Raw genomic sequence first — 18,651 nt, forward strand, 5'->3', positions numbered from 1 at the left:
TTGTAGAAATGCATTTTTAGTTTTGCTTATCTTTTTTGGGGTCTTATGCAGTTGCACTAATATTCTTTGTAAGTAATCACAATCAGATTTCATATGAAACCTATTCTACTTGTACCATATGAGCAAATATGAATTTATGGTTTAGAGATGAAGCAGAACAAAGTGACTTAGTTGAAACTTTTGTCTTTATGGGTAAATTACAACTACAATACCCAAGTGAGAAAATACAAAGACCCGAGCTTAGAACAGATTTTTACCCTCTTATCTTTTCACTTATAGTAAACACAAAATCACATTTTATACAAGGGCCAAGACACATGAAAATATATAGCCGAAGAAAACAAAAATGTTCAAGAGGATCTCCTCAGTTGCCGTGAGTTCTAAGGAAGCAAAGCATACACAAGAAACCTATACATTCTCTCCCTATACTTATTAATTTCATGATACAACACAAACATAAAGTTCCTATCTACACAAACATCTTATCATTAATTTCGCCGCTTTTTTTGTACGCATATTATGATATTAACACTATAAAATTGGTCGCTGCAGCTATATTTGGTGTTTGATTATACACCAAAATGACTTGGTTCTTCGTTGAATTTCAGTAAAAGTAATAACTTCTCTGCATTGGAACTGGAGAACAAAGAAAAGTGAATCAGATTGTGTTCCTTGTAAAGGTTAGAACCAAAAGCTTATAAGAGTCCCACTTATATATCAAAAGAAAGCAACGGTTTGATCTTACCATTTCATCGATTGATTCCAACGGTTTGATTGTTTTCAAGTTCTACAGCCAGTGGATCAATGGACTGTCTGTGGTCTTCTGCATATATAGGCTCATCACTGTTTGTTACTTCAGATCCCTGATATATTCATATTCAATGTTAAGCACAAGAAGAATTATACACTTTTGGCTAAGTATATACAGAGCATTGTAACTTTGGAAAAGGATAACGCCTCACCTCTTGCTTCTCTTGAATTGTTCCCATGTCATCAGAACCAACGGTTTCTACTGTATTTTTCTCAGTCTGTTCAGAATGTTCCTGCAATCGGGAAAACAAAATTCAAGCGTCAAACAACGTACATGTAATGTATGCAGAACTTGTATTTTCCTTTTCAAAATTTCTAATTTACATCTAATTGATTATGAGATGATTCAGCTGGTGGATCCAAATTTTGCAGCTGACCAACTGATGTATGATCCAGATCCTCAGAATGAGCCTGGTCTAGATGTAACATGTCTGGTAACACTGATCTTGGAGAAGTAGCAGGTTCTTCAGAGTTTACAGGATGGATTACATCAGAAGAAGCTTCAGCTTCCGCAGCTTGTTGCATTTCTTCTCCATCATTTCTCTCACGGGGTTCTTCAGATTCTTGATCAGTTCTATGAGATGGTTGAGGTTCGTCAGAGTCATAACTTATCTTTATCTCTTCAGCTGAGCTCTCAGGAAGTTCCTTTAACTCCTGAAAAAAAAGTTACAAAGATTATGTTTCAATCTCTTAACATTTTTGAGAAAGAAACTCAAACCATTTCCATGAACTCAGATTTAGAAGAAGAAAAACCAACATTAACTGACCTCTGCTCTTTTGGAGAAAACTTCATTATGTTGAGGAACCATGGACTCCAATTTTTCTGCTTCTTCATTCTCTGGAGAAGCTAAAAAACTTGTTTCATTTAGATGTTCATTTTCTCTCCTCACAGGTAAGAATTCAGAATTCCCACTATTGAAACCCACTTCCTTTCCGATGTCAGATTCATAAACAAACAGTGATCTCTCATAATCAGAGTCATTACCATCAACTGAAGTTGGAGGTGATCCGAGTTCAGAAACCTCAACTTGAAGATCAGAGTCAACGGAATGTGTCACCATATGACATTTTCTTGTGCTGTAACCAAAATGCTCCATGTATCTTTGCCTTGCTGTTGCTAGTGAACTTGAACCGCTGCTTCTAGGCACTAAGCCCGCAAGAGAGTTTCCAACACGATCATTTTGTTTGCAGAAAGTTCCAGAAGCATCTGATTGGTCCGAGGCATTGGCATCTTTCTCTCTTTCACGTGGAGAAAGCGATGCGTTCGAGTCACTATCATCGTTTCTGATGGAATCTGTCTCTATCCGAACCTCCCCTGCCTCCATATCATTTCCTTTTCTAACTGTAATATCTCTTTCTTTCAGTAGAGGTGGTTGATCATTGCTACCTATGCCAACAAGAAAAATCACCAAGAAATACAGAATTCCTAATCATAATCTTAATCAATGCCATAACAAAACTAGTTAAAGGTAAGGAAGTTCTGCAAAAGCAAAGCTAATCCTTCTGTTTCAATTCAAATCTAACCATTACTATACCTCGCAGTGGACTAGGCCTACCATCAACTGCATTTCTCCATAAAGACGTCAATTTAGAATCTTTATGAGATTCTGATGGAAGAACTCTATGATGAAAGCTCTCATGGCGGCAGAAGAAGATATCTTTCGGGTTAGCCTCAGCAAACTCTTGATGGAAACTATCTCCTGTCAAGTTCGGCTTCTCTTCGAGTGGATCATAAGGAAGGTCAAATGGGTTTCTTCTTGGTAATAAAACGGAAGGTGCTGAGCCTGGCATGAGAAGTCCATCGATTTCATAGTTTTCTTTATTGAAACCGTAAAAGTTCCGACCAATACAAATCCGAGGAACTTCCATATCCATCAAGGTTCCTTCAGCTGCAAGTAGGAAAAACCTCTTTGATCTTCTCCTGGAAATCAAATTCTCAAGCCTCTTGTTTCGTTCCATCTCAGATGTCCCAAGATCCATCAAATTCTTCTGATCATCCTCTGTCCACGCTACTACATCGACCTTGTTTATATCTTCACGCCTTTCTTCTTCCTCTTCCTCTTCTTCTGATGATGAACATTCTACTTCACTTTCATCACCACCATCACAAACACTCGTCACTCTCTCCAATGGATCAACAACAACAACATCTCCATTGTTGTCACCGTCAGAGTCAAAGGAGCTTTCTTCTGTAACAAGCAACGTCCTGTCTCTCTTAAAACTCTCCAGATCAGAAGTGACTGTCTCAGGCAAAACTTCCCCATATAGAGTTTTCAGAATAACCTTTCCTCTCTCATCCTCACTAGCCTGAGATGAATCCCAATCTTTCCCAACCTCTTCAACTTTCCTTCGAGCATTTCGTCGAACACTTCGTTGGTGCTTTAACTCAGCCTTCTCTGTTCTTCCGTCTTGAGACAACCCACGATCCGTTATCTCTCCCTCCTCCGGTAAATCACATATCTTTGAACTCAGATCATGATTCCGTGGATGAAACCAAACATAAGCTATCAACGGAGAAGAACAGAGCACGAGATAGAAAACCAAAGGAAGAAAAGTATACAAGACGATCATAAACGCAGAAACACCAGAAACAAATGGGTATCTCATCACGTATCTGAAAGTTGTACTCGTTGAGAGTTTTAGAATCTTCCATATGATAAAGCAGACATCTTTACCATCAATTCCCATTTTTTCTTCTTCTTCTTCTTCTTCTAGTGATCAAAACAACAACCCTGAAACTTTAAAAATAAAAATCAATTAGACATCGGAAACACACAAAAATATCAAAAGTTCAAAACTTTTGTAGGAAAAATTCAAAATTGATGAAGAAGAGAGGTCAAGCTTACCTTTGAAACGATAACCAGTCAAAATGCTTTTGAAGGGGTTTATATTAATTGCAGATTTAGAAAAAATTTCTCTGCTTTCTTCAAATACATGTCGGTGTGGTAGAGAGGGAATGAATATTTTATGTATGGATTGGATCGTGCGGGGAAGACAACTTATTAAAAAACGTAGTTGCTTACATGTTTAATGTTTTTCAAAGATTGACATTTTTTTCTTTCTTACAAGGAAGAAACTTTGAATTTTGATCAAATGGTGTTATTTTCTTTAAATTGCAGGTTGATCCCTTTATTTATTTACTCTTTGCATTTATCACTCAGATTTCATAGTTTTGGGCTTATTAAATGTAAGCCCATCGGAAAAGACCCATGACAATTCCTACACGAAACATTAATGCGAACATAAATATAAATAAATGCGTCAATGGTTGTTGTGTTTACTTGTAAGATTATCTTTTCTAGTCATGAAGAATAATTCTCTTCGTAGATAACTTTTAAAAATCATTTTCTTTCGAGTTTTCTATATATAATTTATAGTTTCTAGATATGATTTGGTTGAATAATTAATACGTGGGTCTTTGAATTAAGTAAGTTGAATATATCATCTGTATTTGATTTCAGTAAAATGATAATAATTATGTCATTTACGTCCTTAAAGAAAATAAAATTTGAAATATCATATTTCAATATTGATATGGACTTACATATTCTTAAGCACTACCATTTATCAATATATGGACAAAACAAAATATCAATGTCGCTTTCCGAATGAGTGAACCAACAACAAAGGATTGAGAAACCAATTTGTATGGTTTATCAATTGTCATATATTTGCCAACATATTTGTATGATAAATATTTATTTGTTAGTCTTTAGACTTTACTGAGTTTTTTTAGTGCCTTAGTGGGGGCAATGTGCATTACATAATTTACATTGATTGTTTCTATAAGGAGTTTAATTTATTTTTTTAGAAAATTTTGTTTTTTTACATTTATTTATAAAAAATATACCTTATTATTATTTTTTTAAACTAATCATAACTATTATTTAACCGTTTGTTTGAACTCAACTACTCAACCAATTTTGTTTTTTCATCATGTTTTTTACTAATTTTAAGTTAACAACTCTTTCACAATCGCTAAAAAAAAAATTTAACTGCGTTAGTTAAACGATTTTAACCATTTATTAAACTGAGGTTTACCCATCGAACCCAACTTAACTAGTAGTTACCAATTAAAATCTGTAATTGTTTTACAGTTTTACCATTGGCATTTTTTGTTTCCTTAAGTTGAATGAGTTTTTTATTTATAATTATTATTGGGATTAAAACATAATTTTTACTATTTACCCTTTAAAAATGGTTAACTCAATCTCCTCCTCACGTATCTTATCTTAAAATCTGATATTTTTATACAAATGCAATCAATCGACTAAATATCTGACAAGTGGACGTAGGACACGTCAGCAACGCATTCACTTTTGTATGCATCGTCCGTGACAAATGAGATCAAACGATTCAGGAGGTTCGTTCCTTTTATTTAAACCACACACCATTTCCTATTTCTTCTATCTCACACACACTCTCTCGTCACTGACGATTCACTTCCTCAACGATTCTGCCTCAGATCCAGAAGCTTCCTCTTCCAGGTTCTCCAATCCTTCCCTTCTCCATTATTCATCTCTTGATTTCACGAATGTGCATGCATGTTTCATTTCATGATCGGAGTTTTGTTTTGCTTTCCGGCGAAAAATTCCGATCGATTTAGTGTCGTTGTGTAATATATCGCTTAGTAACTTTCTTTGTGTTTCGTTCAGCTATGGCTTCAGTACACAGTACTTTGATGTCGGTCGTATGTAACAACAACAACAAAACTCACTCCGCTTGGCCTAAACTCCCAAACTCGTCTTTGCTACCTGGATTCGATGTGGCTGTTCAAGTTCCTGCTACAGCTCGGTTCAAGAAGGAATCAACGACAACCACACGAGCCACTTTAACATTTGATCCACCGACGACTAATTCTGAGAGAGCTAAGCAGAGGAAACACACCATTGATCCTTCTTCTCCTGATTTTCAACCAATCCCATCTTTTCAAGAGTGTTTTCCTAAGAGCACTAAAGAACACAAGTAATTGCTTCATTCGATTCACATTTTTTTTTTCTTCATATTTGGACGAGTTGAGAAATCACACTGGTTTGGTTTTTGATTGTTTTCAGGGAAGTTGTTCATGAAGAATCTGGTAATGTGCTTAAAGTTCCTTTTAGACGTGTTCATTTGTCTGGTGGTGAACCAGCTTTTGATAATTATGACACTAGTGGTCCTCAGGATGTTAACCCACGCAATGGTATGTGATTAGAGCTTGTGTTTGCCCATTTACCTCTCTTTTGATCTCTATGTGAGTGTCAATAACTAATGAAACTTTCAACAGGGCTTCCTAAGCTAAGGAAGGAGTGGATTGATCGCCGAGAGAAGCTAGGAACACCAAGATACACTCAAATGTACTATGCTAAGCAAGGGATCATTACTGAGGAAATGCTCTACTGTGCTACCAGGGAGAAGCTAGACCCTGAGTTTGTTAGATCAGAAGTTGCGCGAGGGAGGGCGATCATCCCTTCCAACAAGAAGCATTTGGAGCTGGAACCGATGATTGTTGGTAGGAAGTTCTTGGTTAAGGTCAATGCGAATATCGGAAACTCTGCTGTTGCAAGCTCTATTGAAGAGGAAGTCTACAAGGTTCAGTGGGCAACAATGTGGGGAGCTGATACTATCATGGATCTCTCAACTGGCCGTCACATCCACGAGACACGTGAGTGGATCCTAAGGAATTCAGCTGTTCCTGTTGGTACTGTGCCCATTTATCAAGCGCTTGAGAAAGTGGATGGAATTGCTGAGAATCTTAGCTGGGAAGTCTTCAGAGAGACTTTGATTGAACAAGCTGAGCAAGGTGTAGACTATTTCACAATCCATGCTGGGGTTCTGCTGCGTTACATTCCCTTAACAGCCAAGCGTATGACTGGGATCGTTTCGCGTGGTGGATCCATTCATGCTAAATGGTGCTTATCTTACCACAAGGAGAACTTTGCTTACGAGCACTGGGATGATATCCTAGACATCTGTAACCAGTATGATGTGGCTCTTTCAATTGGGGATGGTCTGAGACCTGGCTCGATCTATGATGCTAACGACACTGCTCAGTTTGCTGAGCTCCTTACTCAAGGTGAGCTAACTCGCCGAGCATGGGAGAAAGATGTGCAGGTATACGACAACTGTTTATGTAATCACTTACAGTCATCCACTTTGCATTTGCATATATACATATTCTCAATACTGGTTGTTTTTTGTTTCAGGTGATGAATGAAGGGCCAGGGCATGTCCCAATGCACAAGATTCCAGAGAATATGCAGAAGCAGTTGGAGTGGTGTAACGAGGCACCATTCTACACTCTTGGACCTTTGACTACTGATATTGCCCCTGGATATGATCACATTACCTCTGCCATTGGCGCTGCCAATATTGGAGCCTTGGGCACAGCTCTTCTTTGCTATGTAACACCAAAAGAACATCTTGGGCTACCAAACAGGGATGATGTGAAAGCTGGGGTTATAGCATACAAGATCGCCGCTCATGCAGCTGATCTAGCCAAACAGCATCCACATGCCCAGGCATGGGATGATGCACTGAGCAAGGCGCGGTTTGAGTTCAGATGGATGGACCAATTTGCTCTATCCTTGGATCCCATGACTGCTATGTCTTTCCATGATGAAACTCTTCCAGCTGATGGAGCCAAGGTTGCTCACTTTTGCTCCATGTGTGGACCAAAATTCTGCTCTATGAAGATTACAGAAGACATCCGAAAGTATGCAGAGGAGAATGGTTATGGTAGTGCTGAAGAAGCCATCAGACAAGGAATGGATGCTATGAGTGAAGAGTTCAACATTGCCAAGAAAACCATTAGTGGAGAACAGCACGGTGAAGTAGGTGGAGAAATCTATTTGCCAGAGAGCTATGTCAAGGCTGCTCAGAAATAAAAGGTCAGTATGCGTAGACCTTGCTTACTTAACAAACATGTTAGTTACTGCTCGCTAGTTTACAAGCATTCAGGTGTATTATCTTTTCTGTTAAATTCTGAACAATAAGCTTATTACATATGGTCAAATGTCTCCTCACATTTATTTTGGTCGTTTTTTTTTTTTTACTTCCTCAGGTTTGAAACAAGGCCTCGCTTACTCAAGTCTTGGTGCCTGTTGGACTATACCGGGTAAAGGGACAGACTGTTGGTAAGCTATGTAGTCTCCATGTCTCTTTAGAACTATCTATGCTACTGTATGCTCTTCGAGTCAGAAACAGTAATAAAACAAGCTAAGTTGATGTTTTCAATACTTTGTGAGTGATTTGACATGAAAAAGCACCAGGGGTGCTTGAACCAGACTAGCCCGCGAAAGAGCGGGCTATCTGGGACCAGGCTGAGAAAGTCCCTTTGAACCTGAACAGGGTAATGCCTGCGCAGGGAGTGTGCATGTTTTTTTCTTTTCTGTAGCTTTCTAAAGATGAAGAAGCTTCTACTGTTGCCGCTCTCCTGCTTCTAAGTCCACGGTTTCCAACAGTATGATTCTCACGAGCTATGAGATTTAGCTAAATTGGTAAATTGGCATACAACCACTTAAAAACTGATGCACTATAAACTGAAGAATGATTCAAACAAAAGTTCATTCAGATTAGTAAGAAATGCTTTTGCACCTTTGGGGCATAAGCTAAAATCCAAATCTGCTCTTTAATTTGTTTTACAGCTCCACAACACAAATCTGGTTTTTAAAACTTATATTCGTTTGTTTACTTAAATGGGCATGACAATGAAATTGGGATGATCACTTTGAGGAAAACATTTTGGGCAAAGAAATGCACCTTTGTCATTTTATTGCATACCGCAGAGTAGTGGAATGGAATTGAGCAGAACAAGCAGATGTAAAGAAAGTGAAGCTCAATCAGCTACACATGAAGATGATCCACTGTGGTTGTCATTGTTCAGCTTCTATAAACACAAATCTGAAAACGTGTACACATCAATATGTGAAAGATTATGTTATATTGCAGTAGAAGATAAGTAATACTAACTTACCAAATGCAAAAGAAAGTTTTGGAGCCACGAGGATAAAAAGTTTACACATTCTGTATTGTTTTCCTGCTGTATGAGATCACACAACTGTCAAGAACCTAAAACTCTAAAATACCAATATATAGACACGTTACGTTGTGTCTTTTAAATGGTTTGAAGACTTTATCATCTACTAGCTTCTGTATTTGACAGCCTATTTGTTTTATATGGTTGATGTTTCTGCTAAAATGTACACGGGATCATGAGAGACATGATGTTTATATCCATATCATGTATCTGTATTGTTGGGGGCTTGTGAGCCTCTTCTTGCACCATTATAGTTTGATTTGTCACTGACCGGATCAGATCAAACAGTTGATAACCTCATGTATGATCATACATCATCCATGGATTGGAGTTTAGGGTCTGATATTGGTTCTTTTACTCAGTAGTTTGTATTTTGATACAACTGGAAAGGCACAGAGAGATAGAGACGGCACACTGTTTCTTTTTGGAAATCCAGGACATTGTGATGTTTCTCGTAGACTCGTAGTATATTGACTAGTAGATAGAAAACAGCATGTATGTTATAATTATATTTCCAAAACGGCTCACAGTTTGGCATTCATTCAACTCACAACACTGTCGTCTTCATCTGAGGCTCTGAAGCCTTGCCGTGTCGGTTGCTCGAAATAATCCAACCCCTTGCTTAGTTTCCCTCAGTGATCGAAACCCTAAATTTTCTCCACTGGACGGTTACCGAACATGGCGGAATCCGAATCTCAGATCTATCACGAACGACAACGATTGCAATTTTGCCTTTTGCACTCCCTCAACAATCTATTTCAGGTGATCGATCAATTCTCTTCTCTATTTCTACTTTCAAAAATTTCATCCTGCGAATCACCGATGACTGAGACTGTTTCTTATTGCCCTCGTTTGATTTAGGAAAAAGACGCATTCACGCGAGAAAACTTGAACTCAATAGCAGAGAAGCTCGTGGACGATGATCCAAACAAAGAAACATGGACACCTCTCTCTTTACTCCTCAAGCCTCATCACAATACACTCACTGGTAACTACGACGTAAACGTGATGATTACAGCTCTTGAAGGCAAAGGCAAGAGTGTTGTTTGGCATGATAAGCGTAGTGGAGCTTCTTCCATTGATCTTAATGATGCAGATGCTTTAATGGGTATTGTGTTGAATGTTCCGGTTAAGCGATATGGTGGTCTGTGGAAAAGTAGACATTGGGTTGTGGTTAGAAGAATCAATGGGGTTTGGTATAATTTGGATAGTGATCTCGTCGTGCCACAGATGTTCAAAGATGAAGATGAAGTAAGAGGGTTCTTGGATCAAAATCTGAGTTTAGGTGGAGAGGTTTTGCTAGTGAACAACAATGCTTAAAGATCAACAACGTGAGTTTCAGTTTTCTGACTTCTCTGTGTATGTTATTGAATACCCATCAAGTGTGAAAATGTATCTAGTACACGTCTTGTAGTTTAAATTTCAACAGTGTTGATCACGTTAGAGAAAAGTTCAGTGAATTTGCTCCACTTATTGAGTTTTGAACTAATGATTTATAACTCAGAATACAAAATCTTTTCTTGTGTATATGATGGGTAGACTGATATGCTAAATCCTTACACTGTACTCTTATTACACTTGATGAAGAAGCTTTTGTATTCTTTATCGCGCTTTTGCAATTTTGAAACCTGCCATTTATGTTAATCATCTTCCATTAGCATCTAATAACTAGCTAATCAATCTATCATTGATTATTGTTCTGATCTCGCTGGATTGTTCTGACATGTAAGAAATCTTTCTCCAGAGGTTGATGTTATATATATGTCATGAAATTGTGTGGTTACTATCTGTTTGCTGATTTGCTTTGCTTATGCCCACCATTGACTTTGTTCTTATTTCTTCTCTTAATTTTTGGTAGCCTCAAGTCTCAAGTAAGGTATCTGCAATTTATAAAGGTACGTTTATCTCGGCCTCTCCAGGAGTCAAAAGAATGTTTTCATCAAAATAGGAACAATACCGAAAGGTTTATTCAAAGAAAGAACCTTTATTGCTTAAACAAATGGTTTATTCCCTTGTGGACCGTCTTCTACTTGCTTTCGCTAATGGAAATGTAGAAAAACTAAACAAAGTCTTTTTCTTTTGCTCTTTGGCTAGCTTTGTTTTCCAAATTTCGGCGTTAGAGTTCAGATATCTTTAAATCTGTTAGTTATTACAGTCCTTTTGACATAAAGTATCTAAAGTAAGTATGAAACTGAACTTTTTTTTTTATTTGTATATGTTTCGAATGTCTACAGTAATCATGGCTTTAAGTGTTATTATGTCATTATTGATGCATTATTAATAATCATGGCTTCTCTGGTCTCTACCTGAACTCTTATAGGCAACTGTCAGCATCAAATCCCTATATATAATCCTTACTCTCCTCAAGTTATTCTCACTCTCTCTTGGTATGTCAGCTACAGGAACAAAACGGTTCAATGCAAACACTAGACCAGTAACTCCTGGTAAGCAATCCTCAGTAAAGGGACCATATGGTAAGAATCCGAGATGCACAACAAGCTGTGGTTTGAGGCTACCGAGGAAAACAGAATGCACAGCAGCAAGACTGATCAAACATTTCAGCTGTAACTTTGTTAAGGGCTTACGACTGGTGGTGATGAGGACGAAGAAGAAGAAGAGATCTCCACCATTGAAGAAGGCTTCTTCTTCTGGTATATCTCAGTCTTCGGTCATCTCTATCGTAAATGATACTCACAGATCAGAGGCGATAGAAGACTGCATACAGTTTATAAACTCATCGACCTCGTTTACGAGATCAAGTTCTACCAGTGACGGTAAATCATAAGTTTTTGTAATGCCCATAAGTTTCGAAACTCTTTCTTGGTCACTCGTTGGCTACGCAATAGCATATTAGAGAATTGCGTTGTAATATCTTTTATGAAATAACATATATATATATATAGCAGAAGAGAGATTTAAGTACTCTTGAGAGTGTGGAATGTTTGAGTTTCCTTTATGTACAAAAAAAATCTGTATGTCTTTCATCTACATAGCATCGTTATATGCGTTTGGCCTAAATCTACGAGCAGGTATATCCTGACGGATTTTCTGGCAAAAAGGAATATTCCGGCAAGCTCTCTGACTGCAATGATGATGTATATTCAGAGGCTGGCGTGAATGAGGTCTTGGAGCTAAACTATTCACTGATATATCACTTTTCTTGGATTGTATCAATCGATTATCTTCTCCCCGGTCGAAAATAGGTTCCAAACGACGGTCCCGACAAGGTAAAGACCAACCGAAATCGTGAAAACGTCATCCCAAGAACCTGATGCATTACATGTCATTGAGAACAGAAAAAGTTACATTTAGAAGAGTTTTTAAACGATTAAGCAAAGCATTCTCAGAATCAAGAAGTGTTGAGGAGTCCTGACCGTGTTGTAGGATGTGACCAGTCGCAGCTGTGCCAAGAACTCCAGCGAGTACCCCAGCAGTATTAGACAAACCAAGTAACACTCCCTGACCACACCAACAACATCATATCAACGTGCTTATCCATTTGCTTTTAAGTAGCATGGTTAGTTAAGACTTTGGAATAATAAATTACACTTACAGAGTATCTTGGAGCAATGTCTTGATGGTTAGAGTATAGACCAGACTGTGAAAACGCATCAGTCCCCTGGCTACAAGCCATGCACAAAACGGCCATTGTAGGAGAATCTATGTGTTTCAGTTGTGTTAGGAAGAACGCTGGTCCAAGAAACCCAATTGTTTGCATGATCTGGATTCATCATAGAAAAAGATAAAGTGATTATCGAATGAATTACTTTAACTAGATGCGTTGAAATGGACTGAAGGGTGATATATGCAGGTACCTTGCGGACATTAGTGACAGAGAACCCTCGGCTGACGAGTGTATCGGCGATCCATCCTCCAGCATTTGCAGAAATCGCCATTGTCATCCATGGAAATACTGAGAGAAGTCCTGATTCCATTAGGTTGAACTTCAACACCTGCCTCACAACGTTCATGAGATTAATAACCAGAGAAAAATAGAACATCAAAGCTCCTTGAATAAAGGCAGTAATAGAACTGACTTGATGGTAGTAGGTTGGCATCCAGGTTAAGAGAATGAATGTTCCCCAGTTATGACAAAAGTGGCAACCAATGAGAGCCCAAACCGGTGGTTTCGACAGTATCAGCCTCCACGGGATCGACTTCACTGGCTCTTTGCTGGCACAGTTGTCTGCAATTAGCTTTCTTTCTTCAGGGAGCAGCGTTGGATCTTCTAGTGGTGAACTCTCTGCCTATACTTAGTAACAGGTAACATCACATTAATAGTATGAGATTTTCATCAAGAAAAAGTTAGAGCAATAGAGCAGTCTGACCTTAGTTAGCCACAGAATCAGCCATACAGTTCCAAGAGACCCAAAGGAGTAAAACACAGAGGGCCATCCAAAGTGATGAATCAAGAAAGGCGAAAAGGCTAAACCAGTAACGGATCCAAGGTACATTCCACTGTAAACAAGCGCGAGCGATCTGCTTCTCTCTTGCACAGGCACCCACTTCGACAATATATTGTTCATAGCAGGCATTGCAACACCCTGAAGATACCAGATGAGATTTATTTGTCCTTATCGACGACATACACATATCCGAGACCAATATCTAAAACATCATAATAAGTTATCACAAACCTCTCCAACTCCCATGAAAGCACGAACAACAAGCAAGTACGGAAGACCGAGTTTAGCAGCTACAGGAGTGAGAATTGTTGCGATTGACCACCAAATTACACCAAATCCAAGAACCCGTTTGCCCCCTACAGTGTCTGCCCATATCCCACCAGCTATCTATCATATCAACAAACAACTGATTCAGATACACACTTATTGATTCAAACGTGATAGCAAGTGGGATATAAAAGAGATTCCTTTATGCAAACATCGCAAAGAATCTATGCAATGAAGACAAAGAAACAAATGTTGCCGGATCAGACCAATTAAGGAAACAATCCAAAAGCTAACCTGTGTAAGAAGGTAACCCCAGAAGAAAGAAGACTGTATCAAACCAACTGTTGCCGGATTCCAACCATACTCAGCAGACATCGGAAGTATAGCTATGCTCATATTCACCTGTTAAAACATCATCTGTCCCAAATTGATAACTCCAATTTCCTAACTAAGCAAATCCCAATTCCAAAAACTCTTCAATTTCCATAAAAATTCAATCTTTCCCCCCCCCCCCTACTTACTCTGTCCATATTGCAGAGAAGAAAAGCTGAGAAACAGAGTAACACTATAACCCACCGCTTCGGAAACTCCTCCCACCATGGTAAGACGATCGAGCTAGTCGAAGAATCAGAAACAACGTCGTTTTGACTAACTCTCTCACCATCCACATAATACGAATTACTGCTTTCTCTCTTGTCGGAGCTCCGAACTAATACCCGGAAAACACCGGACCGATTCCGTTGGTAGACCCATACCCGTAACGAATTGGGAGCTGGTTTGAGGTTCCGGAAGCTACGAGAAGAACTGGGTTTTTCAGGTGGACGGTTCGAAGTGTATAGAGAGTGAAGATTCGGAGAGCAAAGAAGAGCTCTCGCGTTCATGGCGGAGGATAGATATTATTTTTTTCCTTCTTCTCTGTTTTTTTTTTCTTCTTTCTTTTATGAGAGAGGAACTGATTTTATTTTTGAAGGTCGTGGCTGACGTGACGACATGTGGCTGTTTATTATTGGTCGGGTGAGGATGTCACAATCTAACGGGAAGTAACAGTTAACAGAAATTATTGGAGGTCCATTAAACAAACTAATCTAAGATTTTGAGGTTAACAGAAAGCCCATAAAAGGCCCAATTAAGCTTGCACATCCAAAACGCCCAAACAATATTACGAGACTTGTTAAAAAAAATTCCAAAAAGAGAAACAAGTCTCTTAAAATTTACGTAGGCCTATCAAAAGTCAAAACAATAATATTTATATTCATCCATAATTTAATATTTAGAATATGACAAATGATCTACTTTATATATGGAATAAATAAAGGCAGGATCCAAAGGTGGAACCCAAACCACCCACTAATTGCGTTCATAAAGGATGCCAAAACAATATGTTAATCCGAGAACTGATAAGAGTAATAACACTAACGAGCTTATTTTAGTTAGTATACAAAAGGATAGAATGAAGTAAACAGTTAAGTTTCAGTTTTGAAGAAATACAAAGTTAAGTGTTACATGAATCATATGAAGAAGAAAAAAGTCATTACTTGGATCATATGAAGATAAAAAGTAAAAACTAAACTTACAAAATTAGAGTTACATGAATCACATTTATGTAGTTTTTAACTTTATACGGAGGTCCAAGAATAGAGGATGAGAATGATGTAAGATTGTGGTGCGGCAGATTTACTCATCGAAGGTGTCCCTTCTTGTCTACCACAAATCTTCTCTAGCTTAGGCTTTATCAATTATAATCATCAGTACCACTTTTATTTATTTTACTCTTCTTTAATTCGTCATTATTGATTCTATAACGTTAAATTAATTATTTCTCTTTTTGCATGCGTTATCCCTTCACCAACATCTAAACATTGCGATAAGGTCTTCATCAAAACCTAAGTTATGGTATACGATTCAATGAAGACGACGTCTAATTCAGAAAGGAGGTACTAACGATAGTGTCGTGCTACCACTATTAGGGCTCGTACGTACCACTCACTCACTAAACAAGAAGAAGGCAAGATTTTTCACTTGTCATATCTGCAAGAGCTTAGCTAGAGATGGTAACGCAAAACTTAGGCCGGAAGAGAGAAACAAAGAATGGCCAACTCATGTGGATGGAGACATGAAGAGCTTCGAAATGACCAACTTTTCCAAAAGTACATACTTCTCTCACGTGGCCCGCCACTTCTTCAATTATCATTCACCATTTCAATCATTCATCACTAAGAGTTACCTCTCTTTTTTTCCTCTCTCATTTTTGTATGTCTCTCCTACATTTATTAGCTAAACGACGACATACAAGTTATATATAAACCAAATTACACTTTCTTAATTTGGGTTCTATAGGAGTAGAAGAAGAAATAAAAGATGCCAAGTTCTTTTGTATACAATGTGGTATTCTCTGCCGACAATATGATGAAAAATAATTGATTCAACCAAGTGGGTATAGTCAAATTAATCTTATATATATATATATCTTCAGTCGTTATCCTATAAATTAGTTGAACCTACATTTTATAGTCGAATCCAAACATTGTTATTTTTTTCAGATTAATTTCAATGCATTTATACATAATTGAAAAGAAACAAAAATTAATGGTGCGGCGAAACCACGATTGATTGATTGTGGTGAAACAAAGAAGGTGGTGACATTTATATTAAGCTAAACGAATCAAAACAAACCATTTGAGATATAATTAAACTACTTTAACACCTCTAACTGCTACTTGATTTATCTTTCCTGAAAGCGAAACCATAACCCATATTTTTGTCATGTTCTGTCTAAATCACAAAAAGCCTAATTAACCTGAATGAAACATTATTTATTTATCTTTTACTAGCTAACTATAGTTATGTGATCATGCATATGCATGGATATGTGGCGTGCATGGATCTAAGTAAAACATATGCACTGTGAGTCGCAGAGATTAAATTAGACACGAGACATGTGCACGTGTTCCTCTGTCTACGTCCGCATCCTAAGCAACAAAATTTGCCAAAACCAAATATTAAATATCGATAATATAATTCTGTGACTGTGTTGCCTTGGATTCCTCACAATGTTTCGAGTTTGGCTTCTGTATCTTATACATTGTATAGAATACTTTTGTAACTTCGCATTACATCGTACGAATAATTAAGAACAACAAAAAAATGGATCGTAGATTCTGAATAGAAAGAAGAATATATAAAATTATATCTGCATCGATCGAGTTAAAACATTTGATATGTCAGTTTGGTATTACATACGACTAAACACATGTACGTAGTAGCCGAAGTCGATTTGTGTCTTGCGTCGAACCATATGTGAAACTTGCTAGTGATGAGAACCTCTAGTCTCTACGGGTTCAAAGCTTCAGTGAAGTAAAAAAAAACAATGTACACTCACTCATATGCACACACGAACCAATGCATCGGTAAAGATTCGCATAAACATACAAAAAAAAAAAAAAAAAACTAAAGTGAGGAGACAAATATTCTAACCAAAAAAAAAACTTAGAAACAAAAATAAAAATAGCGTCACACCTACTCTTTCGTTCTACACCTTTAAGCTGTCTTCATACTCCTTTACACTTCTCTCTATCATTTCTTCTTCTTTACACCTCTCACCTCCAATGGTGTAATCTTCTTCTTCTTCTTCTTCTCTCTCTCTCTCTCTAGTCTCATCCTCTATACCTCAAAGTCTTGTCAATGGCGGCGCGAAAACTAGGTTCGTTGTTACGTCAATACTTTTTATCACTATGTTTCCTCTTCCTCGGTTGCTTCTTCTTCCCTAAAGGAGGAGACTGTAAACAAAAGAGGAGGAAGAAGAAGCTCAGAATAGTTTCTTCTTCTGGTTCTTCAGCTCTTTCATCTTCTTGGACTTACTTAAAACGGGTTTTCTTATCCACGACAAGGATATCTAAATCCCGTAACCAAACACACCCTAACGGTACGTTAACGTCCGCAAGATCATCACAGAACTCTCTCGTCACTCTCGTCCAACCCGATTCATTTCCAACGAACCAACCCGACCCGGATACCCGTATCCAACAACAACAACAACAAACCGAGTTCGAGATCTCGTATTCCGGCGATAACATCAACAACAATCCTCTGTTTCTCCTCCCTCTGCGTAACGAGATTTTCCCTTGTAACTCGTGTGGCGAGATTTTCCAGAGGATCAACCTCCTCGAGAGCCATATCGCGATCAAACACGCCGTCTCGGAGCTAATCGCCGGCGAATCGAGCACGAACATCGTCGAGATTATATTCAAATCAGGCTGGCCGGAACAAGTTAATCGCAAATCTCCGGAGATCATCCGGATTTTAAAAATCCACAACAGCCAGAAGATTCTCACCAGATTCGAGGAGTATCGCGAGTTCGTCAAATCGAAAGCGGCTCGATCACGGTGGGAAGACGAACGCTGCGTCGCCGACGGGAACGAGCTTTTGCGATTCTACTGCTCGACGTTCATGTGCGATCTAGGTCAAAACGGTAAATCGAATCTATGCGGTCATCAGTACTGTAGCATATGCGGGATCATCGGATCTGGATTCTCGCCGAAGCTAGACGGGATCGCGACGTTAGCGACGGGGTGGAGAGGACACGTGGCGGTGCCGGAGGAGGTTGAAGAAGAGTTTGGGTTTATGAACGTGAAACGGGCCATGTTGGTTTGTCGGGTGGTAGCGGGTCGGGTCGGGTGTGATTTGATGGATGACGTGGACAAGAGTGAAGGTGGAGGGTATGATTCTCTGGTTGGGCAGAGTGGGAACAAGAGTGGTGCGCTTCTCAGAATCGACGATGATGAGCTGTTGGTTTTTAATCCAAGGGCTGTGCTTCCTTGTTTCGTTATAGTGTATAATACTGTGTAACCGGTTTTGTGATCGTCTGTGTTGTGTTTATATTTTTGTTTACTCGTGTTTTGGATTAAGGTAATGTGGTTTAGAAGTATTATAATTGTGAAGTGTGAAGAACGAACACTTTTAGGTTTTTTTTTGTGAGGTAAAATGGTAAAATCTTTGTGGTATATTTTAAGAAGTTTTGTGAGCAAAGAGATTCAACAGTTGAAACATTAAGTCCTACTACGTAGTTTATGTTTAGTCGAATACAATGTATGTTGGTTGAAAAGTTTTATTTTGTGTAATACGATTTATATGTTGATTAAAGTCATTAGCAGA

The 18,651-nt window shown here is 38.3% G+C and overlaps 7 protein-coding genes across 12 annotated transcripts; 4 read left to right on the forward strand and 3 right to left on the reverse strand.

Annotated features, from left to right (window-relative positions):
- Nucleotides 1-347: 347 nt before the first annotated feature.
- LOC17889847 lies at nucleotides 348-3,839 on the reverse strand. Of its 2 annotated transcripts, none has more exons than XM_006293667.2 (7): nucleotides 3,657-3,839; nucleotides 2,346-3,542; nucleotides 1,578-2,197; nucleotides 1,135-1,464; nucleotides 963-1,043; nucleotides 746-863; nucleotides 348-636 (listed from the first exon to the last, which is right to left on the reverse strand). In XM_006293667.2, exons 2-6 carry the CDS (start codon nucleotides 3,496-3,498, stop codon nucleotides 750-752), a joined length of 2,298 nt encoding a protein of 765 aa, XP_006293729.1. In that variant the 5' UTR covers nucleotides 3,499-3,542; nucleotides 3,657-3,839; the 3' UTR covers nucleotides 348-636; nucleotides 746-749. The 2 variants fall into 2 exon arrangements, with proteins under 2 accessions (XP_006293729.1, XP_023640003.1); XM_023784235.1 differs by having other exon boundaries at nucleotides 2,346-3,548.
- A 1,381-nt stretch (nucleotides 3,840-5,220) lies between these two features.
- Nucleotides 5,221-8,029, forward strand: LOC17890381 (phosphomethylpyrimidine synthase, chloroplastic). 2 transcript variants are annotated; one of them, XM_006293758.2, is made up of 6 exons: nucleotides 5,221-5,297; nucleotides 5,466-5,775; nucleotides 5,865-5,992; nucleotides 6,077-6,903; nucleotides 6,996-7,679; nucleotides 7,853-8,029. In XM_006293758.2, exons 2-5 carry the CDS (start codon nucleotides 5,468-5,470, stop codon nucleotides 7,674-7,676), a joined length of 1,944 nt encoding a protein of 647 aa, XP_006293820.1. In that variant the 5' UTR covers nucleotides 5,221-5,297; nucleotides 5,466-5,467; the 3' UTR covers nucleotides 7,677-7,679; nucleotides 7,853-8,029. The 2 variants fall into 2 exon arrangements, with proteins under 2 accessions (XP_006293820.1, XP_023640031.1); XM_023784263.1 differs by lacking the exon at nucleotides 5,221-5,297 and having other exon boundaries at nucleotides 5,410-5,775.
- LOC111828549 (josephin-like protein) lies at nucleotides 7,851-11,314 on the forward strand. Of its 3 annotated transcripts, none has more exons than XM_023784266.1 (5): nucleotides 7,851-7,925; nucleotides 8,061-9,589; nucleotides 9,689-10,158; nucleotides 10,686-10,722; nucleotides 11,230-11,314. In XM_023784266.1, exons 2-3 carry the CDS (start codon nucleotides 9,506-9,508, stop codon nucleotides 10,145-10,147), a joined length of 543 nt encoding a protein of 180 aa, XP_023640034.1. In that variant the 5' UTR covers nucleotides 7,851-7,925; nucleotides 8,061-9,505; the 3' UTR covers nucleotides 10,148-10,158; nucleotides 10,686-10,722; nucleotides 11,230-11,314. The 3 variants fall into 3 exon arrangements, with proteins under 3 accessions (XP_023640034.1, XP_023640033.1, XP_023640036.1); XM_023784265.1 differs by having other exon boundaries at nucleotides 11,224-11,278; XM_023784268.1 differs by lacking the exon at nucleotides 11,230-11,314 and having other exon boundaries at nucleotides 10,686-10,723.
- Nucleotides 11,217-11,811, forward strand: LOC17890233 (josephin-like protein). Its single transcript, XM_023784269.1, has one exon. The coding sequence runs from the start codon at nucleotides 11,217-11,219 to the stop codon at nucleotides 11,610-11,612; it is 396 nt and encodes a 131-aa protein (XP_023640037.1). The 3' UTR covers nucleotides 11,613-11,811.
- LOC17888201 (sodium-dependent phosphate transport protein 1, chloroplastic) lies at nucleotides 11,748-14,429 on the reverse strand. 2 transcript variants are annotated; one of them, XM_006296312.2, is made up of 9 exons: nucleotides 14,022-14,429; nucleotides 13,795-13,902; nucleotides 13,465-13,620; nucleotides 13,156-13,371; nucleotides 12,865-13,074; nucleotides 12,643-12,780; nucleotides 12,381-12,548; nucleotides 12,202-12,286; nucleotides 11,748-12,095 (listed from the first exon to the last, which is right to left on the reverse strand). In XM_006296312.2, the coding sequence occupies exons 1-9, from the start codon at nucleotides 14,379-14,381 to the stop codon at nucleotides 11,998-12,000; spliced, it is 1,539 nt and encodes a 512-aa protein (XP_006296374.1). In that variant the 5' UTR covers nucleotides 14,382-14,429; the 3' UTR covers nucleotides 11,748-11,997. The 2 variants fall into 2 exon arrangements, with proteins under 2 accessions (XP_006296374.1, XP_023640032.1); XM_023784264.1 differs by having other exon boundaries at nucleotides 13,795-13,917; nucleotides 14,022-14,120.
- A 1,109-nt stretch (nucleotides 14,430-15,538) lies between these two features.
- Nucleotides 15,539-15,707, reverse strand: LOC111831088. The gene is given in 2 exon segments (XM_023784605.1): nucleotides 15,539-15,640; nucleotides 15,642-15,707. Coding segments are annotated over 2 exon segments (168 nt in total).
- A 1,239-nt stretch (nucleotides 15,708-16,946) lies between these two features.
- Nucleotides 16,947-18,639, forward strand: LOC17889454. The gene has a single exon (XM_006294328.2). It carries the CDS (start codon nucleotides 17,182-17,184, stop codon nucleotides 18,343-18,345), a length of 1,164 nt encoding a protein of 387 aa, XP_006294390.1. The 5' UTR covers nucleotides 16,947-17,181; the 3' UTR covers nucleotides 18,346-18,639.
- The last annotated feature ends 12 nt before the right edge of the window (nucleotides 18,640-18,651 follow it).

The sequence above is a fragment of the Capsella rubella genome, unplaced genomic scaffold, assembly GCF_000375325.1.
Source record: "Capsella rubella cultivar Monte Gargano unplaced genomic scaffold, Caprub1_0 scaffold_4, whole genome shotgun sequence".
Taxonomy (NCBI): domain Eukaryota; kingdom Viridiplantae; phylum Streptophyta; class Magnoliopsida; order Brassicales; family Brassicaceae; genus Capsella; species Capsella rubella.

Bases quoted from the DNA above. Each gene is read 5' to 3' on its own strand.
- LOC17890233 (XM_023784269.1), top strand. From the start codon at position 11,217: ATGTCAGCTACAGGAACAAAACGGTTCAATGCAAACACTAGACCAGTA.
- LOC111828549 (XM_023784266.1), top strand. From the start codon at position 9,506: ATGGCGGAATCCGAATCTCAGATCTATCACGAACGACAACGATTGCAA. The intron at 9,590-9,688 runs GTGATCGATCAA...CGTTTGATTTAG, and splicing joins CCCTCAACAATCTATTTCAG to GAAAAAGACGCATTCACGCG.
- LOC17889454 (XM_006294328.2), top strand. From the start codon at position 17,182: ATGGCGGCGCGAAAACTAGGTTCGTTGTTACGTCAATACTTTTTATCA.
- LOC17889847 (XM_006293667.2), bottom strand. From the start codon at position 3,498: ATGGGAATTGATGGTAAAGATGTCTGCTTTATCATATGGAAGATTCTA. The intron at 2,198-2,345 runs GTATAGTAATGG...TTGTTGGCATAG, and splicing joins TAGGCCTAGTCCACTGCGAG to GTAGCAATGATCAACCACCT. The intron at 1,465-1,577 runs GTCAGTTAATGT...CTTTTTTTTCAG, and splicing joins TTTTCTCCAAAAGAGCAGAG to GAGTTAAAGGAACTTCCTGA.
- LOC17888201 (XM_006296312.2), bottom strand. From the start codon at position 14,381: ATGAACGCGAGAGCTCTTCTTTGCTCTCCGAATCTTCACTCTCTATAC. The intron at 13,621-13,794 runs GTTAGCTTTTGG...TTGATATGATAG, and splicing joins GGGGTTACCTTCTTACACAG to ATAGCTGGTGGGATATGGGC. The intron at 12,287-12,380 runs GTAAGTGTAATT...TGGTGTGGTCAG, and splicing joins ACATTGCTCCAAGATACTCT to GGAGTGTTACTTGGTTTGTC.
- LOC17890381 (XM_006293758.2), top strand. From the start codon at position 5,468: ATGGCTTCAGTACACAGTACTTTGATGTCGGTCGTATGTAACAACAAC. The intron at 5,993-6,076 runs GTATGTGATTAG...AACTTTCAACAG, and splicing joins GGATGTTAACCCACGCAATG to GGCTTCCTAAGCTAAGGAAG. The intron at 6,904-6,995 runs GTATACGACAAC...TTTTTGTTTCAG, and splicing joins CATGGGAGAAAGATGTGCAG to GTGATGAATGAAGGGCCAGG.